The sequence below is a fragment of the Drosophila sulfurigaster genome, chromosome 2L (genome assembly GCF_023558435.1).
Source record: "Drosophila sulfurigaster albostrigata strain 15112-1811.04 chromosome 2L, ASM2355843v2, whole genome shotgun sequence".
Taxonomy (NCBI): Eukaryota; Metazoa; Arthropoda; class Insecta; order Diptera; family Drosophilidae; genus Drosophila; species Drosophila sulfurigaster.
The window spans coordinates 20,039,533-20,054,733 of NC_084881.1; the positions used below are offsets into that span (position 1 = coordinate 20,039,533).

At 37.4% G+C, this 15,201-nt stretch overlaps 1 protein-coding gene across 2 annotated transcripts in view; it reads left to right on the top strand.

Annotated features, from left to right (window-relative positions):
* The first annotated feature begins 5,609 nt into the window (after positions 1-5,609).
* LOC133839659 (roundabout homolog 2) overlaps positions 5,610-15,201 on the top strand; it is a 51,778-nt gene continuing 42,186 nt past the window's right edge. For both annotated transcript variants that reach the window (XM_062271297.1, XM_062271304.1), the window contains exon 1: positions 5,610-6,451. In XM_062271297.1, coding sequence (XP_062127281.1) covers positions 6,334-6,451 — 118 coding nt within the window. In that variant the 5' untranslated portion in view covers positions 5,610-6,333. The remainder of the gene's footprint in view (positions 6,452-15,201) is intronic.

A 15,201-nucleotide genomic window follows, 5' to 3' on the forward strand; every position in this document is an offset into this window, starting at 1 on the left:
TTAAAACCAAAGTCAAAGAGAGAGAGAGAGAGGGCAAGAGATGAGGAAAAACAAAACAAGAAAAAAAGTTTTGTGGCAACTTTCGAAAAACTTTTGCCAAAAGACATTTTCAAGTGCAAAGTTTTGCGCTAGGCAAGTGAAAATCTCCTGGGGACCAGCCACCGGTTGAATTGTTTGTACAATCCCCATACATAGTAAGGGAAGCAGAGTTCAGAGAGGGGAGTACCGAAGAACATTTAGCGAGGGGTTGCCGTGAGGGTAGTTCAAGGGTGTGTGTAGACCGTCGACTGTTCGACTGTCGTACGAGGTCTAAAAAGTCAATCACAATTCCCAGTGCAATCAGAAGACGCGTATTAATATTTAAAGAGGTCATCGAATTGCTTGCCAGCCAAGAATGCCAAGACAATTCCGCTTTGCTGCTTGCTGCTGGCTGCTGCAACCTCGACAGATAAGAAGCGCCACAAAAGGCGAAATGTTAGCAATTTGTGGCCTGCAATATTTTCCACTTATTTGCCGATTTGTTGCAGCTAAGTGGCTCAGCTCAATGGCTTTGCCACACTGACTGAAGCAACCCCCTCGGATAAGATATTTGGATTTGTATGTCTCCCCACTTTTATGTCTAGCAATTTGGATTTTTATGATTTGCAGCATTGTCTCAGCTGCTCAGCTGCTCGCACATCGTTGCATTTTTAATGCCACATTGAATATACATTTGCATTTGACCCTCACCTCAAGCTGTCTTCTCTGTCTGTCTGTCTGTCTGTCTGTCTGTTTATGCTTTTCCGCACTTTTCCGCTTTTCCATCACACAATGCCAGACTTGTCTGGTAAAAAAGTGAAAACTTTCGCTTCTTGTGGCCATTCAATTACACTTCTACTGCAATCAATCACCCTCGAAACCTTTGCATTTGTTTTTCTCTCTATCGTATTTGCATTTGAATTATGAGTTTCTTTTGTTTGCTGATTTTCTTTATAATATTTGCACATTTTGTTGCTACACTTTGGACTAACTATTTAGATTTATGTGGCATGCTTTTAAAGTAAACTTTGTGCTTCTTTGCTTCATCAGCTTGAGCTGAGTCGTTAACCCTTTTCTCCGTCCGCTTTCAAACTTATTCAATTGGTAATAAATCAAATTTAGTTGCTGCAGATTACGACAGTTTAAATACAAGTACGGAAAATTAACTTGAATTTATGGCGACAGTGAAAGATGTAAAATTGGATTAAATTCACATTTCATTGCAGATAATAAATACAAGTTTTTACAGCAAGCAAAATAGTTTTGTATTGTATAAAATATTATGGTTAGAAACAAAAAAAATTTATTTTTAAACATCTCATCAGAAGTTGTTATTTTTTGAAAATTGTAACTTGTCAATGAACATTTAATTTAACATTTAATAAATCAAATTTATTTGCTTTAGATTGCGTCATTTTAAATACATCGTACTACAAAACTTTCTTAAATTTATGAGATATGATAGAGTATTGACAATTGAACTAAATTCCCACTTTGAAGCTATTTCAAATAATTAATTTAGTTGCTTCATATTATGACAGTTTTGGCTTGAATTTAAAGAGCCGATTGTAAGCCTTTTCATTAAATATATAAAATAGTATATCTTAAAAAATTGAAAGTTGAGATTTAATTAATAAAACCAAATTTAAATTCCTATCTTTATGCATTTTCTCTAATATATAATTTCTTCCGCTGTACACAAAATCTTATACTTCTCTACTTAAAAATCTCGTTACAAGTTGTAGGTAGTTTATTTTTCTGACGAAATTTATATTGGTTAAGTACACAGCACTCGTGAAGTGTAGTTTTAATTTGGTTTTTGAAGAAACTTGCAAGTTCAGTGGGTTTAATTTGTTAACCCCCGGCTCAAGTTAATTTGAATGCCAACTTTTAATTCGGAAAGCCCGAATGAATCAAATAAAATTATGCCCCGAAAAGAAAATGCAAAGCAAACGAATTAACACTTTCCCCCGTTCGCCTTATGTGTGGAATGCCACACTCCCTTCAGAGGCTGTTTCCCTTTTGGTTGATGCCCGCAGAGCACAAGTTTTCTGCAACCCGCAGTGCGCTGCGTATCCGGAACTTCCGTGCGGAGTGCGCTCAAGTTCTCTCGCTCAGAGCTCAGACAAAGAATGCAGCAAACTGTGGCTGAGGCTGAGGGTGCAACAAACCGGCGATAAACAAAGATATACAGAGACCAGCAGAGAGGGAAGAGAGCTAGCAAATATATAAATTTGTATTGTTTTTGTTTTGTGTGCTGCTGCTGCTTCGGTTGTTGTTCTGGCGCGCCAAAGAGCAAACACAGTGAGCGCAAAAACCGCAGCCACTAAATGCATTAAAAGCCAGCTCCATGAAATGGAGGCGTTGGAAATTGTGGCACTGTGTGTGTGCGAGGGAGGGGGAGAGGGGCCCGGCTGCGGTAATATTGTAACGGCTTTTGTGTGTCTCGCAGCCAAGTTTCGAGTTTGGCATTGTTTTCCTGCACGGATATCCTTAATGAGTGAAAACTGGGCTAAGGCTCGAGTCAGACACAGCAGCAACCATCATAATTATCCCAGCACCCCGTCATGCTTTCTCTCTCTTCCCTTTTCCTCTCTTTTCGCCTCAACTCAGTCAGAGGTCGACTGACAGAAACACACTCGGTACTCGACACTCGAGAACGATGATGATGATGATGCCGCCCCTTCATACTTGAGTTCTATGGACTGCGGCCTGTGTCTTCCACTTTTTCTCCCTCTGCTTATCTGACCACATGCGCCCATAAATCTTGCGTCGTAAGAAGTGTGGGGGGACGGGAGGGGAAATGTGCCACCTACTGTTACGCTTGTGTAATTATCATTGTGATCACTTTTCAACAGTGCGAAAAACTTTTGTATTAAAAGTAAACTTATGACAGACAACGCACACGCCAAGTTCGCTGACCAACTTGCAGCTGCGTGTGAGCAAAAGGACTTCCAAGGACTCGACCCACGCACACACACACACACACACACACACGCACACACACACACTGCCAGTGGCCATTGTCAAGTATAATTTATCATTCAGTCAACGTCCTTCGATTGCAGTTTATCATCCAACTTCCTACTTTCCCCCCGCCCCCGCCTCCGCCTTCAACTTACTTTACTGGGTCGACGTCTAGTGTAATTTTTCTCTAGCTTGTCGCTTTGGTTCTTCCCCTCGCAGCGAAAGGAAAGCAAAAGCTGAGCTGCATTAGAGCAGCAGAAAGACGAATGGAAAATCAGTTCCTGACCTCAGGTTGTTATTTTCTTTCTTTCACACACACTCGCCCACTTTAAAGCCTTGAATGGGGGGGTGGGGGCGAAAAGCTTGGTAAAATAGCAATTAACGTGGATTTCAAGTCTCTACCTGCAATAATCGGAAATAATTGAAGAAAACAAGCAAAAGAAAAAATCGAGAGAGAATGAAACAATAGCAACCACCTCCTCCTCCTCCGCCAACCGACGCCTTCTGCCATCAATGCAAGAATAGAAAATAGACCATGGAAGGATCTTTGAAGGATGTTTGTACGTGCAATTTGTAACATTTTAATTGTTGTTTATATAGCTGCAAGTCCGAGTCGGACGAACTGATTAACTGCTTCATACTATACAATGGCATCGTTGAGACAGGTGAGTGGGGCGAGGGGGTAAATGGTTGTTCAATGGGGTGACTTGGTGGCTTGCAGAATTGCAACCGCAGGCAACTGGGGCTAATTTTGATTGTGCTGCTCAATGTAAATGACATTAGTTCTCAATTAACTGGGCCAGTGATGTGGGTTGTGCAAACTGCGAACGATGCATTGCAAAAGAAGCAGCTAAAAGGGATCTGAAACTAAATAAGGGCTTTCTTCATAAAAAGTGGAAATAAAGGTGGAATTTTTATACTTTAATGGAGAATTCATTGCACTTTATAAGATAAAAAGTTAAATATTAGACTTATATCACTTAAATTGTATCAGCCAACTTAATTGACTAAATTAAAATACAATGCATTTTAAATATATTTAAGAAAAAGTTTAGTTGCTTTGACTGACAATTTGGTATATTTGACACTCTATGATATATGTATTTTAAATGTTGTACTACAGCAATATACCAAATATAGATGTTAGTATATTTCAAATGTAGCACGACATCACAATACCAAATATAGCGCTTGCAATACTCTTAGTATTTTTAGCGGTATATTAATTTACTATATTTTAAAATGAATACCGCACTATTTTGCTTTTACTTAATATGAGTAGCGGGTGTCTCACAGTCAAGCTCACTCTATTTTTTTTTGAATTTTTTTTACATTTCCACAGAAACGAATGTATTAAAGAGTTTTGTTCTGTTCAAATATGAAAATCACTAATTATATTTTTTTTTAACATAAAAATAATCTCTCACTCCTACAAATTTACTATTTATTATTTTTCCTCAGTTTCATTACAAACAGTGAATTTGAGAAGTACGCAGAAGTATGCAGAAGTACGTATATAATTTTAAAAAATATTTACTTAAATACGCTTTCATTATAAAGTGTTTAAAAATATCGAAACAAGTAATGTGAGATTTAAGATACATTTTTTTTAAAACGAACGTTGTTGTTAGCCTGATTTTTTAGCACAACAAAAAAAACATTCTAACATATAACATAATTTGTATGTTAATTCAATTGATTTAGCTGTAAAATATTCCTTGCATTTTTTTTTAACTCGAAAGTATGCTAATTAATTTGTCATATTCTTGTCAGTATAATGTTTCCCAACTGTTTGGAACGTTTTGACCAAATTCGGCATTTAGTATGTTAAACTTTATCAAAACGAATCTGATTTCTACTGCAAACATTTTCGTTGCTTGCGCCAATTTGCATGCATTGGCATCTAACGGTTTTTGCGTTGGCAAATATTTGAAATTCCACTCGTTACTTTTCGAAAACATTCTCTCGCTCTCTACCAACAAATTCTCTCAGTCTCTTGGCAAATACAAATGTCAGCGCCTGTGAGCAGAGGAATTTGCCGAACTCCGAATAATGCGACTCTTTGGGCGAATGCGCAAACTCAACATTTTTGCCGGCAGTCTAGAGATTCAGCAACAAATGTTGTTTATGCCACACACACTCAAACACACACACACACTCTCAACTGATAATAAACAAAACGTGGCAAGTAGCAGTAAATTGAAGCAATGATAAGAAGGAACTTACCAAATAAAAAACAATTATTTTGAAGCAGATTAGGGAGAACACTGAAAGTATATAAATGTGACAACGAATTAATAATTTATTATTTTAATTATTTACTTAAAATAAATGTCTGAAACTAACTTAATACGTGCAGTAATAAATAAGCGTAAAGTGTTACTGAGGTTGAGGGAGTTACAAACAGCTGATTTGTGTGTTGCCTGCAGGAATTTCGCTCGGCTCGTTACTCCGAAAACCCGAAGCACGAATCCAGTGAAATTTGCCGAGTGCACAGGCAACAGCCGAAGGGAAAAACTCACCACTGTTGCAAGAACGAGGATGAGAAGAGGGTCAAAGGGAGGCGTAGCTGTAAACTGTTGGCCGTTGGCTGTGGCACAGACAACGAGGAACTTCGACCAAGCAATTCAGTTGAGTTTTGGTTACTGCCGCCAACGGTTTAAACGCTTTGCAGCAGCGCGTCGCGCGTGTTTCAACAACAAATTTTGTCGCCACTTTGCCACAGCCACTTGCCACTTGCTACTTGCTACTTGCCACAAACATAAACAAAACAGTGTTGGGAGTGCGTTGCCGGTGCGGTTCAATTCGATTGGAGACAGCAAAGAGGAAAAAACTCGGTTTTAATTTAATTGTTTGCAAGTGCTTTAGCAACAAATGCGTGGCACACGAAACACAATGCTCGAGACAAGCTGTGGCCACCTGGTGGCAAGAACGATGCTGATGCCGCGCAACATTTTGGTGGCAAACGGAAACGCAAAAGCAAACGGAAACGGAAGCATTTAAGCAAAGTGGCTGCTTTCAAGCTCAGCGACTGTTTGCTGCCAACACACAAATCTCGCAACATGTGTGCAACGGCAACTCTATCGTAGTGTGTGTGTGTGTATGAGAGTGTGTGTGAGTAATGCTGAGCGCTGTCTAAAGCCGGGTCCAAAGTTGCAGCAGCAGAAAACTTGCAATCAAATACGAAAGCGAATACGAATACGAATAGTACGAAAACGAATACTACAAAAAAGCAAAGAAAGAAAGAAGAAAAAGTAGAAAAGAAATCCTCACAGCAGCAGCAATCCTTTTGTGCCTGCGTGCGTGTGTGTGTGTGTATCGGAGTGTATGTGTGTAGCAAGCAAATAAATGCTTTTGCAACGCTTTTTTAGCCATTTTATCTCAAGTCGAAATACTGTAAAAAATTGTAAAATGGATTTACGTTTCGTATTCATCGTTTTCCTGCTGAAGTGGACGTATGCACAAGGTAAGTCCATATCACGCGCGAGTCCTTTTTCGCCTCCTTCTGTTTCCTTTTTATACACCCCCATCTCTGTGTGTGTGCGTGTTGCACTCTGTTTGTGCAGCTGCTGCTGAAGTGCAGTTTTCTAGGATTTGTTCAAGTGCTGCCGCTGCGGCTGTTGCAAATACTCGTGCCATAGAAAACGTGGCTCAGAATCCACACATGTAATATGAGTATTTATTATATACTCACACACACACACACACACGCACACTTTCTCTGTAATGAGGCGCATTTAGCTGAGGCAACAGAGCGGCTGACCTAAAGTGTGTGTTTGCGTACTTGCCACACGTACGAGTATTTGCGGGCGGAAAAGTTTCGCAATTCGAGTAAGAAAAACTTTTGAATACAAATCCAAATGCTTTTTATTTTCCCTTCTCTCTCTCTCTCTCTTTTATTATTGATGTTGCGACTCAAATGTGAAATGTGAAAGGTGCCCAAGTGCCAGGTGCTTTGTTGTCGAGCACTCAGCATCAACAGTTCGAATGTATTTTCAAGTATTTAGCTGTATTAAGCAGCATCGAGAGTTGAAGCATTGTCAAGTGCTTCTCTCCCATGTCTGAGGAGTTGATAATTAAGTTGACTAAGGAAATACTTCAGTTACTTCAATATCGCTGATAAAAAATAACAAATGTAGGTTAAGCTGCGACATCTTGGAAAATATTTCCATTGCTTGTCTATTGCTGATAGTTGGATAAATTAAGTTTAAGCTGAGCTTTTGATACTTCAGTTGAGGTGGGAAATAGTTCTATAGGATAACTGAATTCTTTCACTTTAGAAATGCATATCACATTAGTCTAAAACTTTTTTTTTTAATTTTTTCTTAAGTCTACTCTGTTTTTATTTATGCCAATTTAGTGTCAGAAAATTTGAATAATAAAAACATAATATTAATATATATAAACAAGAGTTTTCTAATGTAAAAACGAGATTTCTTATCTTATAATAGGCAAATGTAAAATGAAGGCGTTAAAGCCTTTACAAATCTCAAGCTTACTACAAAAAAAAAAAAACTGAAAAAATAACTGTATTGGAAAATGTTTCCAATATATTACTTAATAATATAAATAATAATAAAAAAAAATCCTATACAATAAAAAGAATTTTTAATTTTCTTGCTTTCATTTAATAAAAAATAATAAGCAATTGAATATTATATTCCAATATTCTAGACTAAATTTCTCATACATTTTTGTAGCATAATTTCTGCGTTACCTTTACAAATTTCTAGCTTACTAAAAATAAAATAAGACTATATGGAAATATGTAACTCAATAATAGAAATATTAATAATAACGAATAGAAAAAATGATAATAGAAAAATTATAAAATATTTCCCATGTATGCTCAACTCAACTTATTGAATTTCTTTGTACAAATTCCCTGGTCACGTTTGCAACATTAGCCAAAGTATCTGGCGTCAAAAGAGTGCTTTAGTTACTTGAACTAGTTATGAGTTAATGCATTGATTAACCGTCTTTAGCTTAGCAAATATATATGTACATATATGAATGTATGTTCTCTGCTTGAATATATCTCATAGTTAAGTTTCACTTAACTCTCATTTACTTTCGCTCAAATAAACTTATTTGCTTGGTTTTCATACGAAAACTTTTGCCAGCCACAAAACAATTTCCGCACAGTGCCTCCCCAGACTACTCTCTCCCTACCCCTCCGCGTTCCTCTTCCCTTTACTCCAGCTGTTCCCTAGTTGCTGCCTAACAACCCAAACAAATTAGGCAAAAAAAGAAAGAAGAAGAAGAGCATGAAATATATAGTATATGAAAAAGAAGAGAGTCAGAGTTAGAGCCCCGAGGCCGAAGCAAATTATGAATGAGTTCCTGTAGCTCTCGCTCTCATATCTTTCTTTGCAATTTCGGTTTTTCGTTTTTCGTTTTTGGTTCTTGTTTGTTCGCTTTTTTGGACTGTTGCATAAAATATGCGCATTTAATAAGCCCCCCACACAAAAAATGAATGAGAATGTTACCCGAAAAACAATAAGAGGCCATGTAAATGGCGACCCTCAAAAATGAAGCGAAGCGAAATTGGCGCAAAACGGAAACGAAGCGACATAAAACAAAAGCGTTTTACCGCAAATATTACAAAAGATATATCATACAATGTGTGTATATATGTATGTGTGTGGCACAAAGCAATATACTACATGCTGTATTATATTTTATTTAATTTGAGAGCTTTTGCTACTTTTTTGAATGCTCAAATTTTTGCATTTGAATACCGTGTAAAAATTGTGAAATGAGAAACTTTCGGTAGATCATACTTTCAAATTCCATTTCTAGGGTATCTCTCGGTCGACCCGCTTTCCCCAAACTTTTCATCCACTTGTTATCTCTTGTCATTTTGTCTCGTTTTTTGGTTAAGGGCTCTTTTATTATTATGTAGTTTGATGCATGTAAACGAATTCAATTGAATAATATCCTGTCATTTTGTTGGGTAGCTTCTTCCTCCGCGGCTCGTTTGCCATGTCAAAATTTTTATCAGCGCACGGAAAAATTTCGCCATGAAGCAGTAAATAAATAAATCCACACACAGCACGGAGCAAAAAAATCGCTCTCACACACACACATACATGTGATGCGTCGCGCTGGAAAGTATGCAATAAATTTTTGTTGGGCAACATTGCAAAATTTATTGGCATTTTAGTGGCAGCAACGCGCAGCGATTCAATGTGAATGTGTTGTATTGGTGTAGCATCAAATAAAACAAATTAAATACTTTACTTCCTTTACTTTGTTTACTTCTTTTTTTTGGCAACTTTTGTTTTTACTTCGGTTGCCAAAGTTTCAGCCTTTTCTTTAGCCTTAATTTATAAATTATTCATTCGGCATTGGGAAGCACTGGGCCAATTATCATTTTCATTGCATGAACTGAGGGCTCAGCTGTTGTTTGGTCGACTACCAAAAGAAAAAAAAAGTAGGCTAAAGCAAAAGCAATGCAAACAAATACGGAACGCAAACAGAACGAAAACACAGACAGCAACACAACGCTCATACGACTCGTTGGCCCACAGAACAAAATTAATTTGTATGTGTGTGCGTGTGTGTGTATGTGTGTATTGCTATCTTCCTCTTCTTCTCTGTGTGAGTGCGTGTGCGCCTCTCTATATTTATTTTGTTGCTGTCTTGCGCCTGGCGGCCAAAAGCGTCGGGCATAAATTTATTTGGCAAAAACTTTCGCAGACCGGAATATTAATGAGTATTTAACCTAAATTGTTGCCTTTGATAAGTGGCATGAAATGTTGCCCGCCGGTATCAATGTGCCCCAGACAGTTATCTTACCCCCATCATCATCATCCGTCCCTTCCCTTCCCTTTGCTGTCTATTTTGGCTACTTTAGTATATGTTAACATGGGCTGTGCTCTTTGGTGCGTTAAATTAGTGCAGAAAAAAAGGGTTTGAAATTATTTTATATGGCCAAGACAATGCTTGCCTTTAAGACTCGACTTAGCCAAAAGGGTTTCCTCGGCCCTGGCAAATAATGACCAGCAATTCAAACTGCTGCTGCTCAGAGTATTTTCCCTTTGTGTGTGTTCCTACTTAATTGAGACTAAATGCTAAAAGGTATCCGTACTTTTAAAATTACTTGGCAACCATTATTTGCTGGCAGTTCAACTAATTGAAATGAGCTTTTTGCCGTTTATTAGATTTGCAAATATGAAAAAAAACTAGAAGACAAAAAAAAAGGGTAAGACGATTATAATAGATTACGTTTGATTGATGTGCGTCAGGTTTTTCAAATTGAAATTCAGATCTTTAGATCTTTAAGCTTCTAATGCATTAAAAGCTTAGCAAAAATTTAATAATTTACTTCAGATTTGTACTCAACTGTTGTTGATAAATCTTGGCAGAAATGCAGCCAAGCAAAATTGTGGCATTTAGTTTTAGGAATGATTAGTGTACGCATTCGAATTGTACATAAATCAAATGCAGTTTATTATGTCAAACTTTAATTTAGTTGCCTGTGAGATGCGTCTCCATTTAATTGAGTATCAATTTGAGGAACAAAAATGAAATTGCTTTGCCTTCGGGGCAATCAGACAGTATCGAATCATAGAGAGAGACATTGGCAAAATTTTAATTAATTTCTGCTGCAATCGGATTGCCTGTCATAATACAAATAACATAAATACTCAAACACATAAACACAGAGAGAGAGAGACACAAAATGCACATAAATACACATGTCCTTAAACAAACAAATCATTAGGCATAGAGAGACATTTATTTATTTATCTAACGTATCTTTTATGACAGTGTGTGTGCAGAATGTGTGTTTGTGTGTGTGTGTGTGTGAGTAAACAAATAAACAAAGCCACATGCAGCTGGTCATGCAGGAGACTCGGAGAATCGATTGTTGCCTCAAATAATGGCAAAATTTTGATTAACTTAATTAAGTGATTTCTCCTCGATTTCAACTCACACTTCGACCTCCGTCTATAATAACAGCGAGAACAACAACAACAATACAATAGCTACAACGTCGACAATGCTTATCAACAGCAATTGCTGTTGCTGTTGCGCTAATCCGGGCACAGCTTGACATGATTACCCGCTGAGCCTGAGCCTTTGTGTGTGCTACACACACACACATACAAACTGTATGCTTGCCACATGAAAACATATTTCATGGCATTATGCGCAAAACTAGGCCAACAACAGCAAAAGCAACATCATCAAGTAACAGCTAGAAAAACAACAACCAATTGCGCTTAATGAATTGAGCTAGTAAATTTTACTGAAGCAGCTGCCGAGGCGCAACACGGCTATCAAAAGTTTAAAGTGCTTCAGAAATGGTACAAAATAGCGAATGCGGCGCCAAAACAAAGTACAAAATAAAAAACGTAAGGAAAAACATTAAACATAATTAAAACAGTCGAAGTGTTGATACACTTTGCAGTTAACTTTGAAAACATGATTGTAATAAATTTAGAGAAACTTGGAAATTGAATGAAGATAAGCTTTGCGAAGAGTCTGAGCAAATGATTATTTCAAAGATATAGAGCGATGATTTTACATACATACAATAATAATTATATTATTTAAGATTCCTGATTAAATACAAATTGTATTACTTATTTAAGAAATACTTTTGTAGGGGCAAAAAACACCTACTTTCTAGTATATTTTTCACTCAATTGTATATTTATTTTTTAGACATTCAGTCTATATACTACTACATATATCTTTTGGTAAATTTTTAGTAATTTTAGTATTAATCTAATATAGCAAATTTATTAAAAATAAAAATTAAGAAATATAAAATTGGCATGATTTTACAATATTCAATCAACATACTAAAAATTCATAATTTTCCTCGCTTAACACTTAATATTTTACACACACAATTTGTGCACTTTTATGAGCTCAGATTTATAAAAGTTGATGACAGCCAATTTTAAATTGCTTATAGAGCATATCATATTTAATATGCCTCATTGAAAAGTTGCGAAATAACTTGAAAATGGCCGAGAAAAGATAAAAGCAACAACAACAACCGCAACAGCAACTCGGACATAAACAAGTGTTGAGCATATTTTTTTATGGCAACTTTGGCATTTCACTCCTTCTTTATTATTATATTTTTTTTGTTGTTTTTCGTCGTTGTTCTTATTGCGGCGACCCTGGCGCCAGAGCAATCATAAAGCATTGAGTGACCGACGGACAGTCCGTGTCTGGGTCCGAGACCGAGACCGAGACTGAGACTGAGGCTCGGGTTAAGTATGCCGCGAGGCGGAGGCCGGACGCAAATGTCTGGAGGAGTCTCGAAGCGAAGCCGTCAGCATCTCGGGGCAGCTGCTGATGAGGCAGAGAGCAAGAGACTGAGTTTGAGTCTGATGCTGGTTGTTGGCACTTGCTCGCATTTCTCGCGAATTTTTCAAATGCTTACCCTTTCGACCCTTGAGCTATGCAAACGAACGTCAAGCAAACGCCCCCGCCCCAAAGTGTCATTGACATTTTAATGTGCTAATGAAGATGAGGGGCACAGCATAGCATTAAGAGAGCAGACAGCGAGAACGGCGACGAAGCAAGCAAAAAATATGCTAAAAAATATATTATGAAATTGTTATAAAAATAGTCAGAACACTGTCAACGCCATCGTCAACGTCGTCATCAGCTTCGTCATCGTCGTCATCCTTGTCGCCTTTGACTCGCGCTTCTCATTATGGCGAAGTGCGGTTTTTAATTTTTATTATACGTACACAATTTTGTACACTCTCTTAAAGGCTGCTCAAGGACTTGCGGTGTTTATGAGTTGTTATGATTTTATTTTACATCATTTCGCTACGCTTCTCTCTTCTCTCTTCTACTTTCGTTCGTTCGTTCGTTTCGCTTGCAGTCAATTATGTCAAAGTTGTCAATTCAGTGGGAAATTGCAAGGGCTTTGGCAGTAAGCAGCTTTTGCAAGCAGCTGAGTTTTCAGCACAAAAATAAAAACAAATGTTAAATGTAGGTTATGATTTTACGAGAAAGAATATTGCAGCAAAACTTGTCGCTGACTAAATAGAGCAAATTGCAATCAAAAATGTAAATATAGTTTTCTGGGCATTAAAGACGTTCGAGTTGCTCTCAAATAAAAGCTGCTTTAATGCTGAAAAGAAGTTTAGCGAGAAATACGGAAATGTTTAGAAGCACTAAATAATGATGTTATTTAATGCTTTATTTTTAGACCCGTTACTCAAAGGGTAGAAGGGTATTATAACATAGTACTGACAGAATATGTATTTATATAAATGGCTAAAAATATGCTATATTTTTACCTCTATGATACATTTCGAATGTAGTACATCAATACCAAATATAGCCTTTAGTATATTTTAGAATTTGAATTAGAATTTTGATGATATATTTAAAGCTACTTTGGCTAACAATCTAGTATATTACGACCCTCATGGTATATTTCGAGTGTAGTACTTATCATTTAAGTACCAAATATAGTCCTCGCTATATTTTAGTAACTTTATGGTATATTATTCGGTATATTTTAAGAATAATACCGCACGATTGTGTTTTTATTCAAATTGTTTGAAGGATATCTCACAATCAAGCACACTTGACTGTAGCTTTCTCACTTTTTTAAATTTTTGTGCTAAAAATGCTTTAATAGTTGCAGCTTCTTTTCTTTTAAGTTTTACCCAACGTTCTTTATATAATGAACATTTTTAAAGCAGAATATTTTATATTCTGTATTAAAATCGTATGTTGTAACTGTTGTAGTTTCTTTTAAATTTTTTTCTACTATTCTTTTCTCTCCAACATTTCCATATTTCCCAATACTGCAGTTCCCAACTTGCCGCCTCATCTTTTTAGGCAATTTTAAATATTAAAAACTGTACTAAAATTGTAGTCTCGTTCCACAAAATACACAGCGAGCCCCCAAAGAGCTTTAACTATGCCTTTAACGTTCCATCTACGACGCTAGCAGCGAGACAACCGAGGCAACAACTGAGGCACTTAAATTTTAAATGCCATGACGCAAAACCCATTTTGTTAAGCCTTTACTCCCAGTCTCTTCGTCTTGCTCTGCCTCTATTGTATATATGTGTGTCTTTATATATACATATATTGTGTATATATTTTTATGACTTTACGCCGACGAGTCATAATTTTTGCCAACTCATTGCCTTTTGAGCCGCAAAAATCTCGGCAAGGCCAAAAAGTGACGTCTCAAACGCCGCGCAACACTTTTTCTTCTTCTCTCCTCTTTTTGTGCCATTTGTTGCTCATGTTGCCCGTTGCCCGTTACCCGTTGCCTGGGTTAAAGTAGTCCTAGTTTGATGGGCTCAGCTGTTGTCCCAGAGAGCTGTGAATAATTTATCAACGTCAGCAGAGGCGATGATGAACGCCACCCAAATGCCAAGCCAGCAGATTGTCAAGTCTCTCCCTTGCTTCCACTCCTCCTTTTTGTAGTAAACTTTCTGCTGGACTATCTGCGAATCGATATGGCTGAGGACTTGTTGGACCGAGTCGGGCCCGAAAGAATGAAAGAAAAGAAAAGAAATGGCCATAAAACTTGAGCTTTTTAACAAGCAAATCAAATGAAATGAATGAGCATCCAAAGACGATATGCTTTCCGTACTTTATGAATGGACTTCGACTTTGGACTGGACTTCGACCGTATCCTGTTTAAGGACAACACAGCTGACCTTCTCTTTCTTTCTCCTTTCGAAGTCAAGACGCTTATCAATGCTAAGCATTTTGCTGCTTTGTGTGTGCGTTGAGTTACCTTTTCTCTTCTTTATTCTCATCTCTCTTTGTATTATGTTTGTGTGTGTTTTTTTTTTTTTCGGACAGGACATTTTATATTTATTAAAAAAAGCGTCGGCAATTCGCAACGTTGAGAGGCCCTAATAGGCATCCGGTCATAAAAACATGAATTGTGGCTCTTAGCAGCAAATCCAATTGGGCATAAATCGGCTTTGTTGTCCTCTACATCGGGGGGAAAAAAACACATGAGCACATACATAAAAGACCTGAGGTCCTCGTTCGCTCGTTCTCCCAATTTAATGGCATTCAGAGAAGCAGCTCGGAGCTCGGAGCTCCTGGCTTTATTTTATGTACATTTAAGCACAATGCGCTTATTGACTTAATGACAAATGTTGTTGGCCATCAATGAGGGCCACCGATAAGATGCCTCGCCCTTAGATCACTTCTGGCTTCTGGCGCTGAGTCCTGCCTGGTTACCATTGGTAATTG